The 26,905-nt window shown below is 38.4% G+C and overlaps 3 protein-coding genes across 3 annotated transcripts; 2 read left to right on the forward strand and 1 right to left on the reverse strand.

Moving 5' to 3' along the window:
* The first annotated feature begins 2,877 nt into the window (after positions 1 to 2,877).
* On the forward strand, positions 2,878 to 7,631 carry RNR2A (ribonucleotide reductase 2A). The gene is made up of 9 exons (XM_089163764.1): positions 2,878 to 3,206; positions 3,987 to 4,147; positions 4,817 to 4,865; positions 4,957 to 5,083; positions 5,929 to 5,994; positions 6,116 to 6,232; positions 6,389 to 6,551; positions 6,635 to 6,705; positions 7,280 to 7,631. Exons 1-9 carry the CDS (start codon positions 3,047 to 3,049, stop codon positions 7,392 to 7,394), a joined length of 1,029 nt encoding a protein of 342 aa, XP_089019890.1. The 5' UTR covers positions 2,878 to 3,046; the 3' UTR covers positions 7,395 to 7,631.
* A 4,669-nt stretch (positions 7,632 to 12,300) lies between these two features.
* LOC149010581 (mediator of RNA polymerase II transcription subunit 33A-like) lies at positions 12,301 to 24,074 on the forward strand. Its single transcript, XM_089161402.1, has 12 exons — positions 12,301 to 12,700; positions 12,859 to 12,969; positions 14,836 to 15,183; positions 15,281 to 15,600; positions 15,723 to 15,814; positions 16,936 to 17,296; positions 17,707 to 17,917; positions 18,613 to 18,727; positions 18,914 to 19,075; positions 20,090 to 20,756; positions 21,322 to 21,528; positions 22,242 to 24,074. Exons 1-12 carry the CDS (start codon positions 12,414 to 12,416, stop codon positions 23,354 to 23,356), a joined length of 3,996 nt encoding a protein of 1,331 aa, XP_089017528.1. The 5' UTR covers positions 12,301 to 12,413; the 3' UTR covers positions 23,357 to 24,074.
* LOC149010582 (uncharacterized) lies at positions 23,972 to 25,387 on the reverse strand. Its single transcript, XM_089161403.1, has one exon. It carries the CDS (start codon positions 25,312 to 25,314, stop codon positions 24,244 to 24,246), a length of 1,071 nt encoding a protein of 356 aa, XP_089017529.1. The 5' UTR covers positions 25,315 to 25,387; the 3' UTR covers positions 23,972 to 24,243.
* Positions 25,388 to 26,905: the final 1,518 nt, after the last annotated feature.

Here is a 26,905-nt window from a genome sequence, read left to right on the forward strand (position 1 = left end):
TGGCCCTTTCGGTTTCGAGCTCAAGCGAATGGCTTTGTGCTTCTACGTGGCTATTAGAGCTTTGCTTGGCCCCGTTCTTTGTACACTTTGAATAAATATGCTCTTTTACCGAAATAAGTATATAAATAGGTCTCTTCTACTTCGAATTGTATAAGTCAAAGTGATATTTTTGGTTTTGCCACAGCTAAGAAGGGAAAGACTAGCTTTGGCATAATGGTTGGTGAATCACAATTGTAAGCTTTAGTCAAGATATAGAGATGGCCTCTCAACAAAAATGGTTGGGCTAAACTCTGGTAATATCGAAGCCTTTGACACCTGGTTTGCCCATAGCTAAAGTAGAGATGGAGCCATATCAAATCATGTAATAATGTGGGCATTATTAGAATTTTATGTTATACGTCCACTAGTGGCATGCATAATTTTTTTCTTTTATAATTTATTTATATTGTAAGAGGCGAAGGTTGCTAAATATGTCTTAGGCAACTAAACATGTCTTAGACAACCAACGAGTAGGGAAATGCCATTCCTTCCTAAATAGGAAATCACCATCTTTGTGTGGAGTCAACATTGCTATTAATCTCCTTGAAAATATATAAAAAAAAAATTTTATTAAGTTTTACAAGGAACTATTTTTTGGCGAAATATTGCCGAAATTCTCTGGTTTCGCCAAGGGGCGAAATGATACCAGTGAGCGAAATGAGATATGTTATTTATCGCCGAGATATTCTCGATATCTCGCCGAAATGGCGATTTTTAATGATTTATCGCCAAATTTCGTTATGAGATCAAAATTAAACACAATCCCAAATCAAGGCCAAACCAAATCCGCAGAAACCGTTCTTATTTTTGGGAAAAAACTCTGCTTTCTGGGTATTCTATTCGACCTTACTGGATTGATTTCCTCCCACTTCTCTGATAGCCCTTTTGTTTGAAGCAAAAGCAAAAACAGCGGCCATGGCAGCACATGAAGAGGAAGAAGAAGAAGACCCCAAGGAGTATTCATAAATCAGATTTGCATCTTCTGGATGGAGAAGCTCATAAAGACGAAGAACAAGGGAAGTAGAAACAGAAGCTCTACAAGTTGCGATTCTACGTTAAATAAGAAGAAATGAAAGAATCAGAATGAGTGAGTTCCTCGAAAGAATGTAAAATTCATTTATGACTTCTGCCATTCATTTCATTTGAATATACAAAAAGGAAAATTGAGATAAAATGCTTATTCTTATTTTTAAAGCTAGTCATTCGAGGAACGCACCACGATTACATCTCAAGGGAACTTTTATATAATTAATATCGCAGAATGGGTGCGAATTCAAGACCTACCCTCCCCTAGAGAGGTTGGGCCTTTGACCACTTTATTAACCCATCATTCTAACCTTATCTAGTAAATGTGATGCCCAATAATTTGGAATACTGATAAAAGGAATGCGCCTCCTTTTCAAATCTTATTTTATCATTTTTTCCTTAATATTTTTTACTCATTCGTGTTATATTTATTATATCTTCCTTGCCCAACATCAACATCAAGTTGCAAACGACATTCTTGTCCTTAAGCATTTTGTTTACTTATAGAAAAATAAATTAAAACCACTTGTTTAAAATTTAATCTGAAAATAAAAATATAAAATCATAAACATTTTTTTTTTATATCTGATGTTCATCCGGGCCAAAAAAAAAAAAAAAAAAACGAGTTGAGCTTGTTCACCAGAGCGTGAATGTCTTGTAAGATTGGAAATAGGTTCAGGGCCCATGGGCCTACTCATCCAGAAGAATTTCTACTAACCCCAAATAGTCTACCTGAATCACGACATTTGACTGTTGATTTTGAACTGTCCATGTAGACACTCAAGCACTGCAAGACCTTCTCCACATATGACATCCTCCATGAAAACAGGTTCAGAGACAACTACTACTTACTCGCCGCCTCTAGCTGATCTCTCAATGAAACATTAGAGTGTTTTTGGGAAGAAACGTTTTTAAAATGGTTCCAAAACCTAGCCTTCATGTGTATCTGCAACATTATATAAATTTTCATCTGGACCTGAGGTTTGGCCTATGTCATATTTTAAAATTTAATTAAATTCTAGGACTTTTTTGTAATTTTTGGACTAAAAGGGGGAGTCACGACTCACGAGTTTCATGGTAATTGGGATGTGTATGTAAAAAATTAAATAAAATAAATAATAATAACGATAAATTAGTACATAAGTGATAATTTGTCTTTAAATTGAACTTTTTTTTTAGTATAAAAAGCAAATGCAAAGTCTTAATTTTTTTTTGATTAAAAATGACATAGACCAAACCTTAGAGTTCAGATGAAAATTACCCTTCTACTTACTAAAAAAAAAAAGACGGTCTAACCAAAACAAATTGGAATTGACCAAATCAGCCATAATTGATGAAAATCGGTCAAGTTGATCACGGGTGAGTTCGGTCTAACCAAAACAAATTGGAATTGACCAAATCAGCCATAATTGATGAAAATCGGTCAAGTTGATCACGGGTGTGTCCGGTCCAACCACCGATCCCGATTCCGATTCACGAAACCATGATTAGAGTCACGGATTTACAGATGAGCCCCTCTGGAAATGCGGTCCACGTCGAAGTCACTTGGTTCGCTCGTTTTGTTTGCGGAATTTCTAATGTCCACCAGGCGAGAGGGTCATTAGAGTTTCTAGTCCTACTTATTTGTACGGTTGAGATTTCTCTAGATAAGTTGTGAATGACAGCTACATCTTTGGATTCCAATCTAACAGCTGAACATCACGAGAACATGAAAGACCAAGCTCACTTTTCTATGACGATGACGATGGATTTTGTCTCGGAATTCAGGACCACACAAGAGAGAGACAACGAAACACCAACCACCGAACCACCCAAGAATGGGAATGGGAAGAGAGAAAAACGATAAAACAGAGGATATCAATTAAAATAATCGATTCTGCGTTTCTTGTTATCAGCTAATCTGTTTATGTTGCTTGTGGGTTTTAGAAGGGTTTTATCGAATTCTCCTACACAGAGGAAGAGCTTTGAGGAAATCTGAGAGATGGGTTCTCTGGTAAACGTCGTGGAAGAAGGACAGTTACCTGCTAGGGAAGAGGAAGAACCAATTTTAATGGAGCAATCCCAGAGGTTTTGTATGTTTCCTATCCGGTACAGGCAGCTGTGGGAGATGTACAAGAAAGCAGAAGCTAGCTTTTGGACTGGTATTCTCTCTTCCTTGTTCCTCTGTTTCTATTTGGGTTTTTCCCCCCTTCTGTAATTAAATTTCTGCGCCCGTCAACAAAGTTCAAATTTCCATTTTTCTCGGACTTTGTTTCTTCGATTTTTTTTTTCTTTTGTTTTTGAACATTTCGTGTTTCTCAGAGTAGGGGTCGTTAACTCTCTCTCTCGTCTTCTTTTTGTTGGTGAAATATCATTGTTTGGGCTTCTTGGAATTTGGAAGTTGCAGGAACACCAATATTATCCTTTGAACAAAACGTCTTCGAATTTGTCACACGCCGGAAGTTTGTTTCTGAAATTTCCTTTTCTTTCACTTAATCAACGCAGAAAGTTTATTTCTTGTTCCGGCTTGGGAGGAAGAACTCTTTGGTTCCAGAAGGTCGAAAAAATTAATCCCACATTAATGTGGGTAGCTTCCCTCTCGTCCTTTTCTATTCCCATAGTTATATAGCTCACATGAATTTCTTTCTGAACTTTCTTTGTTCCTCTCACTTGCCTTAGTTTAGTTTTTATTTATTTTCTTATTTGTTTCCTTTACAATTGCATTCCACTTGCCCAGTGGAATTTTGTGCACTGAGTGTGGGAAAGCCATGGGGATTGTAATCTGGTGGTTGGGTTGTTTCAGTTTCTATTTGTTACATTAAGAGTTCTACTTAGCCACCCCATATCTCAGTGAACGATAATGTTATTGGAATATATGCTTCTATTGGTATTTATTTAAGATATTCTGACCAGTCGTTTTCTGTGCTGAAATGGGCTTGCAGCAGAGGAGGTTGATCTCTCTCACGATGTTCAGCATTGGGAGACTTTGACTGATTCTGAGAAGCATTTTATAGGCCATGTACTGGCATTTTTTGCTTCATCAGATGGCATTGTATTGGAGAATTTGGCCGCTAGATTTCTGAAAGATGTTCAAATTCCAGAGGTACCGTTGACCTTTATATGGTCTGTTGCCATCAATCAAGTTGATTTTCGAATGTTTATGGTTTCCTGAAACATAGAACAACAATTGTTTCCTTCTTATGTTTTAACTAATATGCTATGGGCATTTACAGTGGTGTGAGATTTTGTTTTCCAATCCATTGGGTGAACTTGGTTCATTTCATTAAATATAGACATCATGCTACTGAAATTCCTAAAATTACATTTGTGAGCAGGATATCTATCTGTACTTTAATAAATGAGGTCATCATAGAGTATTTACCCAGTACACGAGTCTCCAACCACTGCAGGTCTTCAGAGGGTCGTAATGTACGTAACTTTACCCCTGCTTTTGTAGATGCACTGTTCAGACTTGAACCTTGACTGCTGTGGTTCATTATAGAGTAAGATCCGTATAAAAAAACTACTCATTTCAAAGTTCTACAGTAACTAAATGGATTCTTGCCATCTGAAGAAAAGCTCATCCAGTTTCCATCCAGTTTCCATCACTTTCAGTGACATATTTAATGAAAATGAAGCACAGTAATATCATATTGTAAAAATTCACTATATTTTCTCATTCTTTTCTTCATTGGACATAACTTTTTTCCATAACTTTTCACATTTTATTTCTGAAGTTATCCGACTCAAGCGGTGTTCTGATCTCTTGTAGGCTCGGGCTTTCTATGGGTTTCAAATTGCCATGGAGAATATTCATTCTGGTAGAGCTTTGTAAGTGCAATCATAGATATTTTTTCCGTGTCAGGAATTTGCCAAGTAGTGATTTGTGGATTTTTTTTTTTCTCTTCTCAGAGATGTATAGCTTGCTGTTGGAGACATTCATCAAGGACCCAAAAGAAAAGCATAGATTGTTTAATGCTATTGAAAACATTCCCTGTGTTGCAAGAAAGGCCAAATGGGCCTTGGATTGGCTTGAAAGGTATTCCTAACCTTGTAGTTTTTCATCATCCATTATATAAAATTATGTATGATTTGGTTAGTTGTATATTCTAGATATTCTAGGGACATGGTATTTCGTATCTGAACTGAAATTTGAATAATCTAACACAATGTAGCACCACAAGATATCCAAGTGTAGAAGTTAGCATATGTAATTATCATCTAATACAAGACATCACTTAAGATCATCAAAATACACTTCAGGCCTCAAGAATATATGCCATTCTGTACCTTTTCTCGTATGTATCCCTTGCTTTTCTTTTGGGCTTGTATTGCAGTAAACTCCTGTTTAGTGCTTCTTTCAAAATGCATGTACCATGCTCAATTTCTTTTTCTCGTACTTGTGTTTGTCTGTTTGCTTCCGCAACATAATTCAACTTAAACTTGAAATCCCTGTTTAACCACTCCGTTCAATTCAAAGCCTTTTTCTAAGCCTTGAAATCCTCTCCCACTGGCCTCTGTACTTAATGAGGTAGAGTGTTACTTGGATGTGCCCTCAGCAGGTATTGGGTTATAGGGAATGAGAAACTGCTTGATCTTGGAGTTTATCTCTTACTTCCCAAACATATCTATTTCCTGTCATGACCTATTAAATATTACATTCGGCTATCTCATTCTGTACTTTTAGGGTGGAAGCTCATGTTTAATGTATAGATATCTTGGCGCCTGCTTGTGATGGCCTTTGAATTTGGCATGCACAGGATATATACACACTGAAAGTATAACCTTATCTAATATATACACTTATTTGCTTTCTTCATACTTTGGGAAGTGTAATAAAATTTTTTTTTTTTAACCATTTCGTTTTGTTGATTTCACTTGCAGCTCGAGTTCTTTCGTAGAGAGACTTGTTGCCTTTTCCTGCGTGGAAGGAATATTTTTCTCGGGAAGGTAAGTTTTCCTTCTCAGTTATAAGTTCGCAAGTTCGCTTACTTTTCATTTAGATGAATAGGTTGTATGTAAACATGAAAGAGGGATAGCATATAGATTATGCTTCCTTTGTTCTTCTCAGCTTCTGTGCCATTTTCTGGCTGAAAAAGAGGGGTCTCATGCCAGGTTTGACATTTTCAAATGAGCTTATTTCGAGAGATGAGGGTCTCCACTGTGATTTTGCATGCCTCTTATACAGGTAGGCCTTTCATATTTGCTATGAGATTTTGCTAAAGTCTGTCTAAGAGGGGTCAGTCATCCAGATACATGATCATGTTTTATTTGGTGTTCCCCAGCCCACAAAATAGAATTAAAAATCTGTATATTGTTATTTATTTTAAGTTCTCTTTCACAGTTTGTTACATAGAAAACTAAATCAACAAAAGGTCCATCAAATCGTGCATGAAGCTGTGGAAATTGAAATTGAGTTTGTTTGTGATGCTCTCCCTTGTGCGTTGATCGGCATGAACTCGGTTCTCATGAGCCAGTACATAAAGTTTGTTGCTGATCGCCTTCTGGTAATCATCACCTAAGTATTTATCGACAACTTTAAATATTTTTCTGGTTTTAGCATCAAATTAAATGCTTCTACTGTTTTCAGGTTGCTTTGGGATGCCAGAAGAAATACAACACGGAAAATCCTTTCGATTGGATGGAGTTTATTTCCTTGCAGTGAGTATCATACATACATCTACATTTGTTCTATTCAACTCCTACAAACTCATTTTAAGTAGTTATCCAGACCACCATGGCAGCTCCTATGCCTATCTGAGTTTACCTCTTCTTCTACCATTTTGATTACTATCTATGTAATGGTAATCGCAGGCTTTCTCCTATGAATGTGATTGTGATTATTCCCTGGGTGTCAGTTGATTAAGTTCATGGGCAGCGCTCCCCAGGGCCGCATCCCGCCCACCCCAAAAAAAAAATTTAATGAATCCTGGCTCTGTCCCTGATTAAGTTCATGCTGCCTTACCTGGCCCCACAAATGGTTTCAGAAGCCTGGCTAATTTTGTATGTGTTCCATCATTTTGATGACCATGGACCAAAGATCCAACCATAGAAATGACACACCAGACTGGGATACAGATATATTTCATGGCTCAACATTAGTCTTAGCTGCTTTAGTTTTAACTGTTTACTAAAAATTGATAGAGCTAAGCCCCTATCGAAAAGAAGGCACCCTGCACCAGCATAGGTGATTCTGTATTACTGACCTTAGTTTGTATATGTTTCAATCATGCAGAGGAAAAGCAAACTTCTTCGAAAGAAGAGTGGGTGACTATCAGAAGGCTTCTGTGATGTCTAGCTTACAGAATGGAGGGGGAAATTATGTCTTCAGAATGGATGAGGATTTCTAGAGGTTAACTGGGTAATACTCATACAAGCATTTTGCAGATGCTGAAGTGGGCATCAACTTTTTTGTAACTAATTGCTTCAGGGAAGTTGCATTACTATTATGTTCCCTGCATCATCCCAAGATTGATAGCCGCTATGCACTTTATTTTTCATGTCTATGTAAAAAATCTGGAAAAGAACAATTGAAAGCCTATTAGAAAAAACAAGAACGTTCAATTTCGAAAGTCTAACAGAGAAACAACGCTTGATGGGGTTTTTTTTGGTAATCAACATCTCATTGAAAAGGAGCCAAATAAGTGACTGAACATAGGCGTATCAGCCACTCAGTGGAAATAGGCCATTCGGTTGGACTCTTCCGTTGCTTCACATTTACCATATTTGGAATCAGTTTTCATTCCTTGGGCATTCAATGCTTCAGCCGAAGCTACCCCTACATTACAAGCTCGCCACATGAAGGTTCTAATTTTAGGGAGTGTTGGGCAATTCCATGTTTCTTCAGGTAGAATTTCTCAATCCTTTACTCTTGATGTAGAAGCTGCTATCTCTGCTATCTCTTTAGACTCATCATCCTTCTCCTTCATTAAATTTTATAGGTTGATTTAACTGTAAATCTTCCATCACTGTTGCCCCCAAATCATAATATTATCATCGAAATAGTGACAATGGAATAGCTAGGATTGCATCTCTCTCTATTGGATTGAACCATTGCAGAATCACATCTTCCTTCCAAGTGCAGGTTTGTTGACAAATCAGCTCTGCTACCTTTTCTAAACCAGAGCCTCTGGGTTTATTGGATTGACTTTGAAATTTTCTCAAAGTTAGCACCCATTTATTAAACCATATTTTAATAGAACTTCCACTTCCTATCATCGAAATAAGTCCTATCTTCAATATTTCCCCTTAACTTCTAGGATATTTCTTCATGCCCATGATGAATTGTAATCACTTCTTGCTTCAAGAAATGAGGTAGTTGGGAGATAAATTCTCTTGATAAATTATGTACATTCTGATGTAGGATTTGAAAACAAATGCCAAGCCACTTTACTCAACAATGCTCTGTTTTGGATGTAAGGATCCTTCAATCCAAGACCACCTTTGCACTTCGCCTTTGTTAACCTTTCTCATGATTCCAGTGAATGACATATTTGGCCTTTGACCCTCCCCAATAAAACCATGTTGCTTTAGATTTCACATGCTTGTGGATACTCTAGGGCAATTTAAAGTGTGAAGTAACATAATTTGTGAAAGGAAGTGCCACTGATTTAAGGAGAATTTCTCTACTAGTATGATTGAGAAGCTTCTTGAATTGTTATAAGATAAAAAAAAAAAAACATATGACAACCCAATGGGTGGGTTGAGTTGGTTGAGTTGGCAAAGACCAACACTTCATGTGTAAGTTGATGATATAAATCTTGTCGAAGTTGCAGGTCTTTTTGAGTAGTCGATGGATGCATAAACGGGTCGGGTTTCCGATACTGCGGTACCCCAACCAAAGAAAAAGAAAACCCTAAGTGGTGCACAAAAGTCTGTTTGGTTATGACCTTATTAAAATAGGTGGATCCATACGAATACGTTGTTATCATTTCTACCAACACTTCAATAATGGAAGTGATATCATACCAGAAAAAAAAATTGAAAAAAAATGGAAAAACCAAAATGAAAGCAAGTACATCAATATCATAGAGATATGATTTCCACTTTTCACACAGGGTAGATTCGTCATTTTATCTGTGCGGACCACACCCTCCACCATACATCACTTTTCTTCAAATATTAATTATTACATTATAAAAAAAGAAATATGTCTAAGTCAACTTTCACTATGAGAATGATTTATATTTCTTATAATTATCCTAATGTAATGACCAATGATCTAGCAATTTCATTGTTAAGTGGAAAAATAATAACAACTTAGTACCTTAGTTTACACAAGGTAGTAGGTACCACTCTTGTCTTCATATTTTTATTATGTGACACTAAATAAATAATAATATATTTTAAATAATAAGAAGAAATATGAACAAGTGGGCAACTATGTGATCGTGCTACATGGAATACAATCAAAAAATAATTTAAATATATGACTGGCACAGTTTTTTTAGGGTCCGAAGGTTCTTTGGTCCTCAAGTCGAATTTTTTCGGTATGGTTCCAATTTTAGGTATTCATACTATCGGTATGTATCGTACCAAATTAAGGAATATAAATGTAATTTTACAATTAAAACATTTCACTTTTACCCTATCCCTAATTCCCTCTGTTAGTTTTTCATTTTGTCATTCACTCCTCTTCTTAGATTACTTGCTTTGTCTTTGTTAATATCAGATTCTATCGATTGTGTGATCGCAATTTCATCAGGATATTAATGAATTAATAACAAAAGTGGCAAGGGTTCGTTCGTACTAAAATTGTACTGCACTAGATACTGTGTTTAAACCATTTTCCCTCACCGATTTAATACATAAACTGTAATGAACCATTTTGCAAATACCGAAACTGCATCGTACCTTGTAATTTGGTACGGTAATGTTCTGGTTTTTTGTATTCAAAGTACTGAAACCATATCGATTGACACCCTTAGCTCTATTTTAAGAAAAAAAAATTCTCTGTTGTGCACATATATGCTTCCTCAGTCAGTCAGTTATTTGGCATATGTGTGCACTGTTGTGCACAGCAGATGATGTTTTTTCATATTTTTCTGCGTAAAATATCAACACCTTGCTCCTTGATTAGAAAAAAATAATAATTTAATAGTGAAAACAACAGTAAAAGATCATTGTGAATAATTACCTTTTAAAATATTCAACATATTCATTGAAAGCTTGTAAGTTGTAATCATTATTAAACCTCCCATTTCTATATACAATCTTATCCTCAATTATTAATTTTTTTTTTAACAAAATAAATAGCTTTTCTGTTTTAAATATTTATTTAAGTGGAATTATTTTGATTCTATTTTAATGGCCTTTATCCATAAACTCCTCCATGGTTGGTAGAAAGGCAGGTAAGTGAGCCATCATTCATCTTGAGTGCTCTGAAACTGCTACCCACCATAGAGAAAAGAGTCAGAGAGACACAGAGAAGAAAAGCAAGAAAGAGAGAAAGAAAATTGTGGGTGAGGTTGATGACCACGTCTAAATTATGGTGGTCCCTAACACTAATGTGCCAACACAAACAAAAGAAGGAATCCAACTGAACCATAATATGACATAGGGTTCATAATATGACATAGATGGGAAAAAGAAGAAAGCAAGAATCAATCAAGGGCTTTGGAGAAGTGAAGTTAAAGAAAGAGCACTTCTTGTTCTCACCAATTCCTATCTGTTCACTTTGAATAAAACCCAAATCTGTTAGAAATATATATCTCACCATCCCTTACCTAACCACTACATCACACTCTGATATTGACATGTTTGCCAATTAACAAAACAGAAACACTTTTGTATTATTTCTTATTTCCATCAACATCATTTGCTTGACTGTGGGTTTCACTGGGTAGTCTTTCCAAGTCTCTCCACAGCTCAAGTCCCCTTCTCTCTCCTCTGTTCTTGATTTAGATTAAATTGATCCAAATCCTGTTTCAATCATGTAAATTGTAAAGGTTGATCTATTGAAATCATCTTTTTGGATTTGGGTTACTTCGATTTTGAGTTTGATGATCAATTATAAGATCAAACCGGTGAAGTTGATGAGTGCAGATGATCTCCCCTGATGAGGAACGCAGAGTGTTCCCCCGACAGCATTACAACAACAAACATGTAGGGCCCACAAGTAAAAAATAATAAACTCCGTCACCTTAATCTTATAGGGCCCATTGTAATTCATAGTCAATAGCCGTCACGGGAGACGATTTGGACTCCAAATTAGATGGCCAATTCATATCAAGATTGGTTGAGTATAAAGAGATTCCAGTTATTTTGGAATGACCAAATTAATTGGGTTTCTTTAATTTCATTTTTTTTCTTCCTCTTTGTGCTTTATTCCCAAACACAACCTAAAAGGGAAAATACACATCCAAATAAGGCAAGATACAGAACAACTTAGTTACAGTAAAATAATCTTATCAGAACAAGTACAATGTCAACATCAGAAGACACTCTTAACAGCAGGGAAAGCTTGGAATTCACTAAAGAAATCATCATTAGCTTAATTGTTAACTTACCTAATCCACTCTCTCTAATACATTAAGTACTTAATTAAATTTAAGTCAATAGAGAATAAGTATTTCAAGAGATGGTAACATTTGAAAAGAGAAAACAACACTACTTGGGCACACTGACACTTTCAGTAATGGGTTAACAAACAATTTTTGGTGTTCTTTCATTTTCAAAATGTCGAAAAACACAAAAAACATTTGGTAAAATGGGTCGTTCTTTCGTTTTTAGAAATCGAAGTCAGTCAAATTTCAATGTCTGAGAATGCTTTTTACATTACAACTTTGACTTGTTTCGTCGTTCTCAAAAACAAAAAGCATGCTTCAAAATTACACACATAGAGGGACACTCAATCCAAATTTTATGTACACACAACTTCTAACTCTTTCTCGTCTTCATAAGAAACTGAAGGGAAAAAAACAATCCAAACGTTCTCAACACAAATTTCACCAAACAGACAAAATTGTGCTTAGACTGCCATTCTTTGATAAAAATATTAAAAAACGGTTTTCAGAAAGAACATTGTTCTCAGAAAAGATTGTTGCCAAATGTGATGTAATTTTACCTGTTGGTTTGGTCTGGTCATTTGGCTCGATGTTTTCAAGTGAGTTTTTCCGGTCGAACCGGTTTAAGACCAACATATTGGCACATGATAAATGAATAAAATCCAATCGAGCCAATTAAAGTGGGTCAACCGGAGATATTCTATGGACTAGAGTTCTAAACCGTTCATTAAACTCCGTTCAAAAAAAAAAAGAAAAACAGTTGTCTGGTTGTTTACGGGGAGAAAGTTCCCTTTCTCCTCTTCCTGTATTCGACTAGTGCTCCATGAGATCTTCTTGGAGATCGATCTGCTCAAGAGATGATAAATGGCTGTTTTCGTGCAAACAGAGACGCAAATTACTGTGTGGGATACTGTTGTAGAGCTCACGAAGGCTGCGCAGGAGAACGATAATGATCCTCTGCTATGGGCTATTCAGTTGTCTTCGAGTCTCAACTGGGCTGGTGTTTCTCTGCCTTCAACGGAGGTTGCACATCTATTGATTTCTTACATTTGTTGGGAAAACAATGTTCCAATCACTTGGAAGTTTCTTGAGAGAGCTTTGGCAATGAATATCGTGCCGCCGATGCTGGTTCTTGCTCTTCTTTCTCAAAGGTTTGAGTCTTTTATCGTATTCTTCTCTCTGCTCTTGCTTATTGATTCTTGCACCCGTTGTGTTTGTGTTTTGGTGTCTTTAGGATGAGAGACATTTAAATTCTCATTTTTGTATAAAGAAGTTGGTTAATTCCTATGAAACTCTTTTCTTTATGTAGGGTGATCCCAAGTCGACAGTCCCGGCCGGCAGCATACAGGATTTACATGGAACTGCTTAAGAGACATGCTTTTTCATTTTCATCTCTTATCGAGGGACAAGATTTTCAGGAGTGAGTTTTTCTACTTCTGCTACTTATTTTAGTTCTCTCTCATTTAAATTCCCTTTCATTTTGAGGCACGCAGACTTTTTGATCTCTTGTTGTTGGAAATTTCACTTACGAAGCCCTGTTTATGAATTAAATTGGTTTTTGTCGCGTAAAATTGATGTTTTACGTTCCATATGTTTCACTTCTTTCCATCCTTCTACACACATTCTTATAGTAACGCAGCTTGTTTATTTTTCTCTACGTATATCAAATGCTCATGTTGTTCTGTTTTTTAAAATAAAGGTAGCTTGCGCCTTTCATTACTCTTACTTTCCCTTTGATTTATCCCCTGCGGCATGGCACTGTGGCAACTCTTACTGCATCTCTCTTGGCATTAGTTCTGTATTTTTCGATTTTAACCAAAAAGGTGCTTTTTATGTGAACACCTGACACCGGCACATTGGAATTAGAAGTTCAATCTGACATGTTTTTCTTCTCCCTACTACACCTCAAACCTGTGCTTAGTTTTTTCCAATCTTTGCGGTCCGCGCGCCCCGGGGGGAGGAACTAGCAGCATAGCAAACAGCAGTGGTCAGTATTTGCAGCTGTTATTACTCTTAGAGTGATCCTGTGTGGTTTTTGGATTCTTCAGGTCGAATCCGATTCAAATGGTGCTTGACAGAAACAATTGATAATCTTTTCCTTACTCCTTTAAGCACCTTTTAAATCAAAATATTTTGCTTCAGAATCCTAAGTATAGTTTCTTCATTATGTGGGGTTCACTTACAGCAACATTTGTCTATTCTAAATAGCTTCACTTTGAGTCAAGTTACTGCTTCCCAAACTCTGGAGAAAAGATTTAAGGTGGTCCCTGAACAGAATCAGTTTAGACAATCACATATTCCTAATCAGAATGGAAGTCTGGCTAGTGGGGAGAGAAAAGTAAACTAAGATAGGCAAATATTGATCCAGCATGAAACCATTTTGTTGGTTTCTTCTTCTACTGTGTGATCTTGTAGTGGAGGCATATAAGTTGAGCTTATGCTGCTCACAATCAGTTCTACTTTCACAGGATAGATGAAAGATAAAATAGGAGGAGCAGTTGGACCAAACAGGGAAAGTTCTAACTAAAAACTTAGACTTACAATTTCATTGTTTAACTGATTATTGTTAGCAGACTGGGAAAAATATCCATGCTACCATATGTCTCCTTAAGAGGGCAGTTGTAGTTTTACATGGCTTCACAAGTCAGAGTGCTAGCATTATGATCCTGAACAAAATATAATGGCTAAGGATTCCTATTCTTCCTGGGAGGAAAAAAAGATGGTAAAGGAGGATTCCTCTTGGCAACGAAGTAGTTTTGGAAAAGGTCTTGTGAAGATTTTCTGCTGCTGATGATGATGGCAACAATGAATATAATGTGGGAAGGAACACATACTGCTAATATTTCTCATTTGAAAAAAAGATCGCAAGGATGCAAGGGAAGAAATACATTAGTAATGCAATTAGAAATTGGCTGCATTATTCAACTCAAACTGAAAAGCAGAAAGAAGGATCCATTTCTGAAGTCCCTGTAGAGATAGGTTAGAGCACAACTTCTAGAGGCTTGAGAAGTCAAATAGCTTAATTCTTAGAGGTGTATTGTTACCACACCAGCCAGAATGAAATAAACATTCAAATAATCTTACCAAGGACTAAGAATTATATTCTCCTGCTGTCATAGCTAATTTCTGGTGCTGATGTGCAATTCACAGTTGATATCACCTTTGACCTAATTTTTTCTCACTTTTTTGCTAACTGTGTGGTTGGATCACAGTATGAAGTTATCCTTCAAAACTAATGCTGTTACTACAGTTCAACTACAGCTATTTTTGACGTACCTTTATGCAGGATCTTGAAATCTGTGGACGATGTTCTTCATCTTTCTCAGATTCTTAGTCTTCAAGCATATGAACCAGGGGTCCTTGTGGTTGAGTTTGTTTTTTCAGCTGTATGGCAGTTGCTTGATGCAACATTAGATGATGAAAGGTTGCTGGAACTGATGCCAGAAAAGGAACCCAGATGGGCAACTAAGCCAAAAGATATGGAAATAGATGGTCTTGATAGCTTTGACGGGAAGAGAACAGAACATTGTGAGAAGCTCCACAAGATGAACATGGTTGTTGCTATTGAGCTAATTGGGAAATTTCTGCAAAATGAAGTGACTTCCAAGCTTCTTTACTTGGCATGCCAAAACCTGTATGGACTTTTATATCTGTTAATTGTGGTCAATCTGTTTGTTTGTTTCATATATACATAGGTGATCTGACTCTTGACACCCTTTCGAACTTCTTAGGCCATCACATTGGGGAGATTTCATTGAGCGATTACAACTGCTTGCGGAAAACTCATCAGCAGTCAGGAATTCAAAAATATTATCTCCAGAAGCTTTGCAGCAGTTGATATCAGATAAAAGTAAACTCTTGTCTCAGAGATGCAAAACCAGTTCAGAACAAGAATTCCATGCAGCTTTGGCTTCTGGGTCTCTTACTTCTTGTGCTAGTCAGTGTTATGGTGCTAGTAAGTCTACACTTTGGCTTCCTGTTGATATGATTCTGGAAGATGCAATGGATGGGTACCAAGTCACCGTAACAAGTGCAATTGATACTCTTGCTGGTATTCTGCATTTTGTGTAGTTCAGTACTATTTATTTTGTTGCTTCCATTGCGCTCTATGTATTCCAGGTTTTACTGCTATTTTTTATCATGGATACAAATTAATGGTTTTGGTTGATACAGGTTTGGTAAAATCTCTTCAAGCAGTAAATGGTAACACCTGGCATGATGTCTTCTTAGGTCTTTGGGTTGCAGCTCTTCGGCTGGTTCAAAGGGTAGGACTATTTTACAAGCAGAATAAATTTTACCCCCTAAATTGCAGAATTTTTTACCTAGGTTGTGTTGAGATGCTTACTTGGAAACTGAAAGCTGATGCTTTATTGCCTTATCATACACTTCTTCCCTTAACTATAGAAAAATGGTGAATGTGTAAACTCTTTGGCTTTTCTGAATGTAGGGGTGGAAGTGATACTATTAAGGGATCCTAATTCCTAACCATCTGATTTTGCTCTAAGTGAAAACTGTTGCAGAGCTGTAAACTAAACATAATGGCTCTTGGTCTTGAATTTCGAGGGTTGATCTGTCTTCCTCATATTATTTTGGATGTGCTCAATCAATGTAGCTGCTTACCCATCACATAATGAAGGGTATGCTTAATCTTTGTGGGATGCAGCTCCAATTGAATTCCGGACTGGGAAGTTTTAGAGCCTTTTTTACCCAGCAAAAATTGGATCATGACAAGAATATCTTGTTGCAAATCTTGGTCCAGATGTGGATACTTTGTCCATGTTAAAGACTTGATAGGGTTTCAGGTTGTGTAATTCAAAAAATTTGACCTGGTTTCTTCAAATTTACCTGGCCTCTTAACAGTTATGTCATTTAATCTATTAGATTTTCGAGTTCAAATATTATAACTAGAGTAATTGATTATCAACTTCTGCTCAAAAATATATTCAACAACAATGCTATGAGGGAATCAAAGATGAGTTGAGATGACATTTTTGACATCCAGTGTGGACATAAAGAACCTTGACTGGGACTGGTCAAATATGGACATTTTCTTTGTGAAAATTCAGGTTCAGACTGCATCCAGACTAGAGAAATATCCACAGATTTGTCACATTGTCTGACCTGGTCTATGATTTGTTGGGCTGGATTTTTGCCAGGTGTAAAAAAAATATAATTGATGCTCCATCCATTGGTCATTTTTTTTATGGTTGTCCCATAGGAAAATTGAATTCATGACTCTTCTTTGTGAGATGTTAGTCTTTGCCAACTGACAACCCTATTGGGCTACATCCGTTAGTCATTGTTCTTATACTCCTTGGGAGCTTTCTATACTTCTTTCTGAGCTTCAGAACTGATTCATTTTCATTGTTTATTTTATTATTGCTAGGAAAGGGACCCCATTGAAGGTCCTGTCCCTCGAACAGATACCCGTTTGTGCATATTACTGTGTATTACGACTCTAGTGGTTGTTGATCTTATTGAGGACGAGGAACTTGCATTAATTGATGAAGCAGAACCTAGTCCCACCAATCAATGGAATGAAAAACAGGTGGGGGAGAGGCGTCGGAAGGATTTGATATCCAGCTTGCAGATATTGGGTGATTACGAGGGCTTATTGATCCCACCTCAATCAGTTATTCCTGTAGCAAATCAGGCTGCTGCAAAAGCCATTATGTTTGTTTCAGGCCTTACTGTTGGGAGTGGATACTTCGAGTGCATTAACATGAATGACATGCCGATGAACTGCTGTAAGTAACATGGTCCTCTTTCAGCTTCGGAGTAATGATTAATTGCTGATCTTTTCTAGGGGTGGTGCAAGCTACCAAGTGATGGGTCAATGCTAATGGCTGATGTGCATGGAGTGGGACTTGCCCCTCAATGTGTCTTACTTAGGTGATATGCTAAAATGAACCTTATCGGATAATGGCAACCATTCACTCTTGAGAGGATAATAAAACAGTGGATTCTGTGTGCTATGCTTCCTGGAATGCTGTTGGTATTCTGTGGTCTTTCTCCCACTGGCATTGACTTATCAAAATTTTCTCTGTTAAAGTTTCTTAGCTGTGCCTTTATTCCACTATCTGATGGGTTTTGGTATATAAATTTCTAGTATATCTGAGATTCTGTCTGCTGATATATCATTCATGTTCGCATGCAGCAGGAAATTTGCGGCATTTAATAGTTGAGGCCTGTATTGCAAGAAATTTACTGGACACATCAGCATATTTGTGGCCAGGTTACATTAATGGATGCATCAACCAAATACCACATGGTATGCCTGGCCCAGTGCCTGGTTGGTCTTCATTGATGAAGGGTGCCCTATTGACTCCATCAATGACAAATGCTTTAGTTGCAGCTCCCGCTTCAAGGTATTGTGGCATTTATCTCCCTAATCATTACTCAATAATTCTATTCTACTTGTGAAAACCTTCAGAAGCTTCTACTCATGGGAAACTACCTAAACTCACATCTAACCCTGCACTTTGAAAAGAGCTTCAACTACCACAGATTCTGCTTTTTTTTCTTTTTCTTTTTCTTTTTTTTTTTTTTGGGGGGGGGTACGTATGATCGTTTTTCTTATAGCCACCTGTAATGAACTGATGAACATGTGTCCATTAAATATGAACTTTTCGTTGCTAATTTCAATCTCTTGGTTCTTTTCTCCTAGTTGAATTCTTTATATTATTAAAACTTGAATATCTGTGTCCCACCCTTTGGATACCTTATAGGTCATGTCTTAGGCTATAGGTTGTTTCTATTTGATTATCTCATTAATAATCCTTCAATTCTTCTATATAAACTTACCTCTGAAAAATAAAAGAAGCATGGTGAATGTACCAAATTGGATAAGCAACTCAATGTTGGCTGATGTGTACCTTAATGGGTGTCTGAAAACATAACATTTTGACGTCTTTTTTTATTTTCCTGTTATTACCTCCCTGTGAGCTGAGATGAGTCATTGGTCTTCAGTAGATCCATGTTTCTTTCCTAAAGCTAGGCATCAGATAATTTTTTTCCCCCTGATGTAAAGCCACTGAATTTAAGCTCATGGATTTGATGGAAGCTTAGCAGAGCTTGAGAAAATTTTTGAGATTGCAATCAATGGATCAGATGATGAGAAGATATCTGCCGCTACCATTCTTTGTGGGGCGTCGTTGATACGTGGTTGGAATATTCAGGTATGGACACAATTGTCATTCTTGGTTAATAAATAATTTTAACATGAGAGATGGCTTTTACTCCAGTTCAATAGTTTGGTTCTCTTCTGGGTTTCTAAGTGAATGATGACATTTTTGTTCTTTTGAGGTGTTATCTTTTACTTCCATTTGACTGTTACAAGTAGGCATTGTTTTCTTTGAATGCAGGAACACACTGTTCAGTTTGTCATAAGATTGCTGTCACCCCCTGTTCCAGCAGATTTTTCTGGCAATGAAAATCATTTAGTACATTACGCACCAATGCTGAATGTTCTTCTTATTGGAATAGCACCGGTTGATTGTGTTCATATCTTCTCATTGCATGGCTTGGTAGGTTCAGTTTTGCCAACCCCAATACCTCTCTCTGAACTAATGACAATGTAGAGTAAATTCACCAACTCAGTAACTGCACTCCCAAGTCCCAATAAATGAAAAAGAAAATCATCTCAACTCAGAGAAACATTATCCTCATTAATGGGGTTGGCTACATGATCCTCTTTCACCATTCAACAGTTGTAGTCTTGTAGGAAAAACTTCTATTGCCTGAGTGAGGGAAATGAGTACTGTAGCTTTCTTTGAAAGTGATAACATGCCTTACTGGAGTTATTCATCAATGTATCCTCTCACCTGATTGAGGTGTTGGTTGTATGACTATATGTGATGGGGCTAGGGAGCTCAACAGGGTGGTAGAAACCTTCCATTTGAATAGGTCCTTTGGAAAATGAATATTTGTTTTTGCATTGGAACTCGCTCGTCAAAATCTTCCTTAATATATTTTGCCTCTTTGGGAAGGAAAAGAAAAGGAATTTGGAGTAAAGAACTAAACCAATGAAGGTAAAGATTCATATGCTGGTGATGCTTGTGCATGTGCACTTGAAGTATGATTTTGGGCTTTGCTGCACCAGTAGGTGTTCCATCATTGACACTGAATTGATTGGCATAGTTGTCATGGTGCCAAGGCAAAGCCTAGTTGAAGCTCAAATTTTATAGTGTGTTTACCATATTCCAAAAAAAAATTTTCCATTTCCGAGGCATTTTTCCCACATCACAGGTATATTTCCTTCACATCTAGATATGGGCACCTGGTCACTCATGGGCATTAAGGCATGATGCCCAGGTGATGCCTTGACAAAAATGGTTGATGGGCCATCTTTAAAAGCCTTAAAACCCAGCAATTTTACTGAAGAGAAGCATAAAAAGAAAGGGAAGGAATGTTTCAGTAACAGAATATGCACAAGGATAAGAAGAAAGGAAAGAAAAGGAATGTTTTAGTAACAGATTACCTAGTGAATCTTTGTGACAGACGTAGATTAATGTTTTGTCACCTTTTGCTTTTCATATCAGGTTCCACAACTTGCTGGGGTATTGATGCCAATCTGTGAAGTTTTTGGGTCCAGTGTGCCAAATGTATTATGGACTCTCACAACAGGGGAAGAAATCTCTGCCTATTCAGTGTTCTCAAATGCATTTATTCTTTTGTTGAGGCTGTGGAGGTTTAATCATCCACCCCTGGAACATGCTGTGGGAGAGGTGCCACCAGTTGGGTCCCAGCTTACTCCTGAATACTTGCTACTGGTGCGGAACTCTCAATTGGTATCTTCGGGAGACAAACTCAAGGATCGAACTAGAAGCAGGAGACTGACTACAATTACTAGTCCATCGTCTACACAACCTATTTTTTTGGAATCATTTCCAAAACTGAAAGTATGGTACCGTCAACATCAAGCTTGTATAGCTTCAACCCTCTCTGGACCTGTTCAGGGAACCTCAGTCCAGCAGATTGTTGATGTACTTCTAAACATGATGTTCAGAAAGATGAATAAAGGAGGAAGCCAGCCTTTAGCTCCTGTAACTTCTGGAAGCAGTACTTCTTCCGGTCCTGGAAGTGAAGATGCCTCTTTGAGGCCCAAGTTACCTGCATGGGAAATCCTGGAAGCTGTTCCCTTTGTGCTTGATGCTGCTCTTACAGCCTGTTCCCACGGAAGACTGTCTCCTCGTGAACTGGCTACAGGTCAGCATTTGTTATATTTAATTCGATTTATGCAGCTTAAAAACTGATATTCAGTTCTTGTGGTTCACTTGATTGAGGTGTCATTAACAATGAAGGATTGAGGCGACCCAAATGATTGGAATGTTCAGTGCTTTTTCCCCCTTATTATTGGGGGAAAAAGAAAGAGCATGAAGAATTGGCTTTTCTTTTCCTTTATTTTATTTTATTGAGCACCATTAAAAACAAATTGATTTACAGGATGATCAGTTCATTCAACAATGTGGTTGAAAACCTAATCACCACACAGCATGCTCCATATTGAGCTGCCCCTGTATCTGTACTGGTAGCTATGAACACTGTCATTGTTTCCCACTGTACAGGATGAAACACAGTATGAATTAAACAGGAAATAAAGCACGGTTAACTGGTGCTGAGCTGTTGTCCTACCTTTATTTTTGGGGCCAGGGGGGGTTCATTACCATTTTGAACTAGTGTTGCTCACCAGTCTGATGTGCTGGTTACCGTTGGGCTTCTGCTCAGTTTGAGTTGACTTATTACTAAGGCATCACTGTAACTTTTATCTCAGGGTTAAAGGATCTATGCGATTTTCTTCCTGCATCTCTGGCAATGATTGTAAGCTACTTCTCCTCTGAAGTAACACGTGGTGTCTGGCAGCCTGCTTATATGAATGGGACTGATTGGCCTAGCCCAGCTGCCAATCTATCAAATGTTGAGGAGCAAATAAAAAAAATTCTAGCCGCCACTGGTGTCGATGTTCCAAGCCTTGTTGCAGGTGTTGTATTGTGACTATTAGTTGATTTTTGAATTTTTGTTGTTAGAATATTCTTGACGTGCCACCCTGAAGATGAGAGAAGAAAAGATTAAGGTTATGATTTTGCTTCAATGGCATTCATAGAGCATGTCTTTGTAATTAGGAAATACCGATGCAGCATGATGTAGGAATCATTAATCGTTTCCGGAGCAAACTATCCTGATTATTGCTGTTCTGGGTGCGTAGTCCATTAGAGGGGTTCTAGGCTTCTGGTGGAGTCTGACCTGTCCAGAATAGAATGGGATCAAAATCGACTGGTTCCACTATAGATCCTGATTCCTCGTTTTAAAAGCTTGCATAGGACAGTTGGAATTTATGTTTGAAAATTTTTGAGATCGCTGAGGTTTTATTTAGATATCTTTTAGGATGCATAAAATGTTTTCATTGGGGCTGTTGATCCTGATGAGGAGACTGGTTTCTACCCAACAGATGTGTCTAAGGTCTATGCCAGCAATTTGGCACATCTCCTTAAGAACTGTTTATTGCTGTACTGCAAAAATGTTTTCTTTGTACTGTTTATATGTATTGGAAATGAGATATTTTGGGCATACTGGTAAGAGAAATAAGAATAATGTACCCTTTTGGAAGATTTTATGGTGTAAACGTTTCTGTTTTGGGATAACCATGGTTTAACCAGGGATTCAATCTTATACGTTTTTCCTTTTGGCTGTCAGGTGGAAGCTCTCCAGCTACACTTCCGCTGCCCCTAGCTGCCTTTGTGAGCTTCACAATTACCTTCAAGCTTGATAAAGCCTCAGAGCGCTTCCTCAATCTGGCTGGCCCAGCCTTAGAGACCCTTGCAGCAGGTTGCCCATGGCCTTGCATGCCAATAGTGGCCTCTTTGTGGGCCCAGAAAGTCAGGCGCTGGAGTGACTTCCTTGTCTTTTCAGCATCTCGGACCGTCTTCCACCACAATAAGGATGCAGTGGTTCAGCTCCTTAAGAGCTGTTTCACTACAACACTCGGCCTAAACGGTGCCCCTATTTCCAACAGTTGTGGTGTAGGGGCACTTCTCGGTCATGGCTTTAGCCATATCCATGGAGGGTTTTCTCCTGTCGCACCTGGGATCCTTTACCTAAGGGTGTATCGGGCTGTTAGAGATACTATGTTTATGACGGAAGTGATTCTCTCTCTTTTGATGCAGTCTGTTAGAGAAATAGCAGGTGATGGGCTTTCAAAAGAGCGAATGGAGAAATTGAAGAAGAGCAAGTATGGCATGAGATATGGTCAGGTTTCACTCGCTACCGCAATGACCCGGGTAAAGGTTGCAGCTTCATTAGGGGCTTCATTGGTGTGGTTATTTGGTGGCTCGAGTCTGGTCCAATCCTTGATCAAAGAAACTCTGCCATCTTGGTTTATATCTGTGCATGGATCAGAGCAGGAAGGAGGGTGTCGGGGGGTGATGGCAATGCTGAGGGGATACGCACTGGCATACTTTGCAGTACTTTGTGGAACCTTTGTTTGGGGTGTGGACTCAAAATCATCAGCCTCGAAGTGGCGGCCAAAGATCCTTGGGGCTCACTTGGAGTTCTTGGCCAGTGTGATTGATGGGAAGATCACACTTGGTTGTGATTTGGCTACCTGGAGGGCCTATGTCTCACGGTTTGTGAGCCTGATGGTGGCTTGCACTCCAACATGGGTGTTGGAAGTGGAGATGGATGTCTTAAAGAGACTGGCCAAGGGATTGAGACAATGGAATGAAGAGGAACTTGCCCTGGCTCTCCTTGGAAGAGGTGGATGTGGGGCAATGAGTGCTGCTGCTGAACTGATAATCAACAGTGAGTTATAAAATTTCCCTCAACTAAAGCTCTATGGGTTGATGATTAACTGCACATCTTGACTTTCTTGTACACTAATCTGATTGGATGAGAACTAAAGTCTGCTTACACTATGACCTTCCAAGACTTCGCAATTGCAGGAGCCTTCTCCACTGAGAATTGTCTTTTTTTTCCTGAATAGATGAGTAGTTAGCTGATGCTTGTATCATAGGAAAGGTCACTTCTCAAAAGGGTGATGCCTTTACTTGTCTCTAGGAATTCTTTTCTGTAAAGATGTCGTAATAGGAAGCTGCATGAGTTGTAGTGGCTTGTCACCAGTGCTTTTCTTCTTCAACTTTTTTTTCCTTCACAGGGTAGAGATGGGCGTAGCTACTCTGACTTCAACAGTGTACTGCAGTTAAATGAGATTCAACAGGGAAGAAAAAAATGTATTCAGATATGAAATTTACTGTGAGCGATTTCAGAATTAAAATGACACACATGTGATCTTTTCTGTACAGTTTCGCAGGCCAGGATTTATGGCGCTATTGGTTGTGCTTGAAGTGGGTTCAAATCAAACTAGTTTCCATGATGTTCTTTTATTTTTAGTAGAAAAACACTTTATTTCATGAGAGTCAAACGCCACTGTCTCTTGATTCTTTAGCGATCAGATTCTTCAACCTATCCAGAACAAAACCAAATCACTTCTGTTTATTCATTCTACTCTATGCATTCAGATTAGACCATCCAGACATCTTGGCAAAGCAATTACCAGATACATTGTAGTGTTGCAGTAACAAACAAGCTACAGAAACATCAACAATTTTACATGATATACACAATCTATAAAACCCTAAAAGAAAACAAAACAAATTTATTCATAGACAGGAACACTTTTGTCTCCTCCTGTTTCAGTTCTTTAAAGCTCGTCGTCTCTAATCTGCTTCTGTGATTTCTGCTTCCCTGTATCATATTTTGAAGAGATGGTTTCCTTGGCATTCTCTATTGTCTCCCCTGCTTTGTTCCTGGCAGTATCATAACCTTCCTTGGCTTTCTCTTTAGCCCACTTCAATTGCTCCTCCGCAGTCTCTTTTGTCTTCTCTGCCGCCTTCTCTGCCTTCTCATAAGCCACATCCTTCGCATGTTTCGCCATCTCTGAAATCGTCTCTGCTCCTTCCCCTGTTTTCTCATAAGCCGCGTCTTTCCCCTGTTTCGACTTCTCTGATATCGTCTCTGTAAGCTTTCCTGCTTTATCAGCAGCAGCTTCCTTTGCTTGCCTGTAATCGGCGTCCTTCGCCTTCTTGTAAGCAGCGTCCTTCGCCTGCTGAGACATCTCTGATGCTTTATCTGTAACCTTCCCTGCATTATGAGATGCAGCTTCCTTCGCCTGCTTCGACATCTCCGATGCTGTATCTGTAACCTTCCCTGCCTTGTCAGCCGCAGCTTCCTTCGCCTGCTGAGACTTCTCTGAAGCTGTCTCTGTAACTTTCCCTACCTTATCAGCAGCAGTGTCTTTCGCCTGCTTGGCCATCTCTGCCGCCTTCCATGCTTTCTCCTCCGCCGTTTTCTTAATTTCATCGGCCTTCTCTGCACCATACTGCCCTGCTTGGTAAGCCGTATCAGATGCTCTGTCTTTGGCCCTCTTGACGGTTTCTCCGGCGGATTCGTAAGCTTGCTTAGCCTTCTCTTTGGGGTCTTCCTGCTTAATGCCAAGGCTCTCTGTTATCTTCTCCTTCGCCCACCCTGCCCAAGACTCGGAACCCTCTTTGGTTTCCTTTGCTACCTCCTCTGCCTTCTTTGCTACTGTGTCCGCCATGTTCTTCGCTTGTTCGGCCTGCTTCTGGTGGTAGTTCGGGTTCCCAGCGTAAACCGTTTCGTCATCGTCGTCGTCATCCACCAATCCAATGGGATTACAAGAGACCGTCAAGGCTAGAAGCAGCATCACCAGAAGCCCAAGTGCCAACACTGAAGAAGAAGAAGAACGCTTCATCGTGATCAACCTAAGGAACTAGTTGCTGCAACAAAATCTCACCCAAGTGAAACAAACTCTTTAACTGTGAGTAGAGAAACTGTGTTTGATTGTGTTCCTATCGAGCGAATGAGAGGGAAGCTTTATTGTAGAATGCAGGAGCGAACCCAACCGACCTCACCCATTCCAGAAAATGCTTAATCCAAAAAAAGAGGAGGGAACCGATGATGACGAGGCATGCAATGGACAGGTGTGGCACTGGCACGTATCGGCGATCGACAACGACACGCGTTCTCCTATGGTCTTGGACAGCTCTCAACTCCAACGTTCTACTTGTCAGTTTCATATTAATTCAAGCATCTTTCGTGGCAAACACCCAGCACGAAGGTTTCGCTGATCTCTATTTCTTTTTCAGATAGATAGATAAAGGCTCTCTGTTATCTGGGCTCGAACACAGCCGACATCGAGATCTCAATCGAGATTTGATCTCGGTTCATTCATTTTTCAAAAGTTTAAAAAATAAAAACTTACTTTTTAAAAATGGACGCTCAAAATCTCGATCTTTATTGCGCATCATCCAGTAATTTCAATGGGCTGCACAAGGTCTTCGGAAGCCCAAACTATCCACCCTCACCCAGTGGGAAGGATTATCTTCTTTCTCTTTTCATTTCAGCTGTTTTTATAGAGGATGGCTAAATGTACGTTCGCTCCCTGCAATTCCCTGTAATTCATATTTTGAATTGTAATATGTAGCGGTTGTGTATCCACCGATCACAATTAAAACTCAACTAAGAATTGAATTTAGGAATCCCTAAAATTAAACTTCAAGAAAAAAGGATAGATGAAATTTGGAAATTTCATGAAGAGCGTTGATATGGGCACACATCGACACAAGCATTTTGCTTTTGTGTGTTGCGCATTAACATTTGAGATCAAAACAATGGTCGAGATTTTGGGTTCAACTGCGTATTTTGTATTTTGCTTGGGTGTTGCGCATTAACATTTGAGATAAAAACAATGGTTGAGATTTTGAGTTCAACCACGCATTTATAAAAGTTATCCTATGCTTTATACGAAACGAGTAGAACATTGACCACAACTTTGCTTCGAAAATTGATAATCTTTTATAATAGAAGATGAAGACTATTATATATACCACAAGAAGTCTTAAATTCGTCGACAATAACCATCCCATCTTTTTCTTCAACCATACTACTTTTATCTTATACAGCCCATTGAACGGGAATCCTCGTTACTGAAAACACGTTTAATCTTACACCTATATCAGATATGTATAAATAGGAAAAAAAATCCTCTGTTGTGCACATCTCTCTGCTGTGCACAGCAATACAACGATTTGACATGTGGTATATTCTTAATAAACGGTCCAAATTAGAAGACTGGATTTTAAGTAAAAGTAACCCATGTTATAACCCGTTTCACAAAAAATTGTGAAACGTGAGGGTAGGAGAGTCGGGTCACAATTCCATTCTCTTTGACAAACCCTCGTCGACAAAACATCTTCAGAAATTCGAAATTGGAAGAAGGAAAGAAAAGAAAGAAATTAATCTGAGCTCTAGCCGTGTAAGAAGATCTGAAGATACCCAGTTGG

This window comes from Hakea prostrata, chromosome 7, assembly GCF_041222555.1.
Source record: "Hakea prostrata isolate BN-2017 chromosome 7, UWA_Hpros_2, whole genome shotgun sequence".
In the NCBI taxonomy this organism is placed as follows: Eukaryota; Viridiplantae; Streptophyta; class Magnoliopsida; order Proteales; family Proteaceae; genus Hakea; species Hakea prostrata.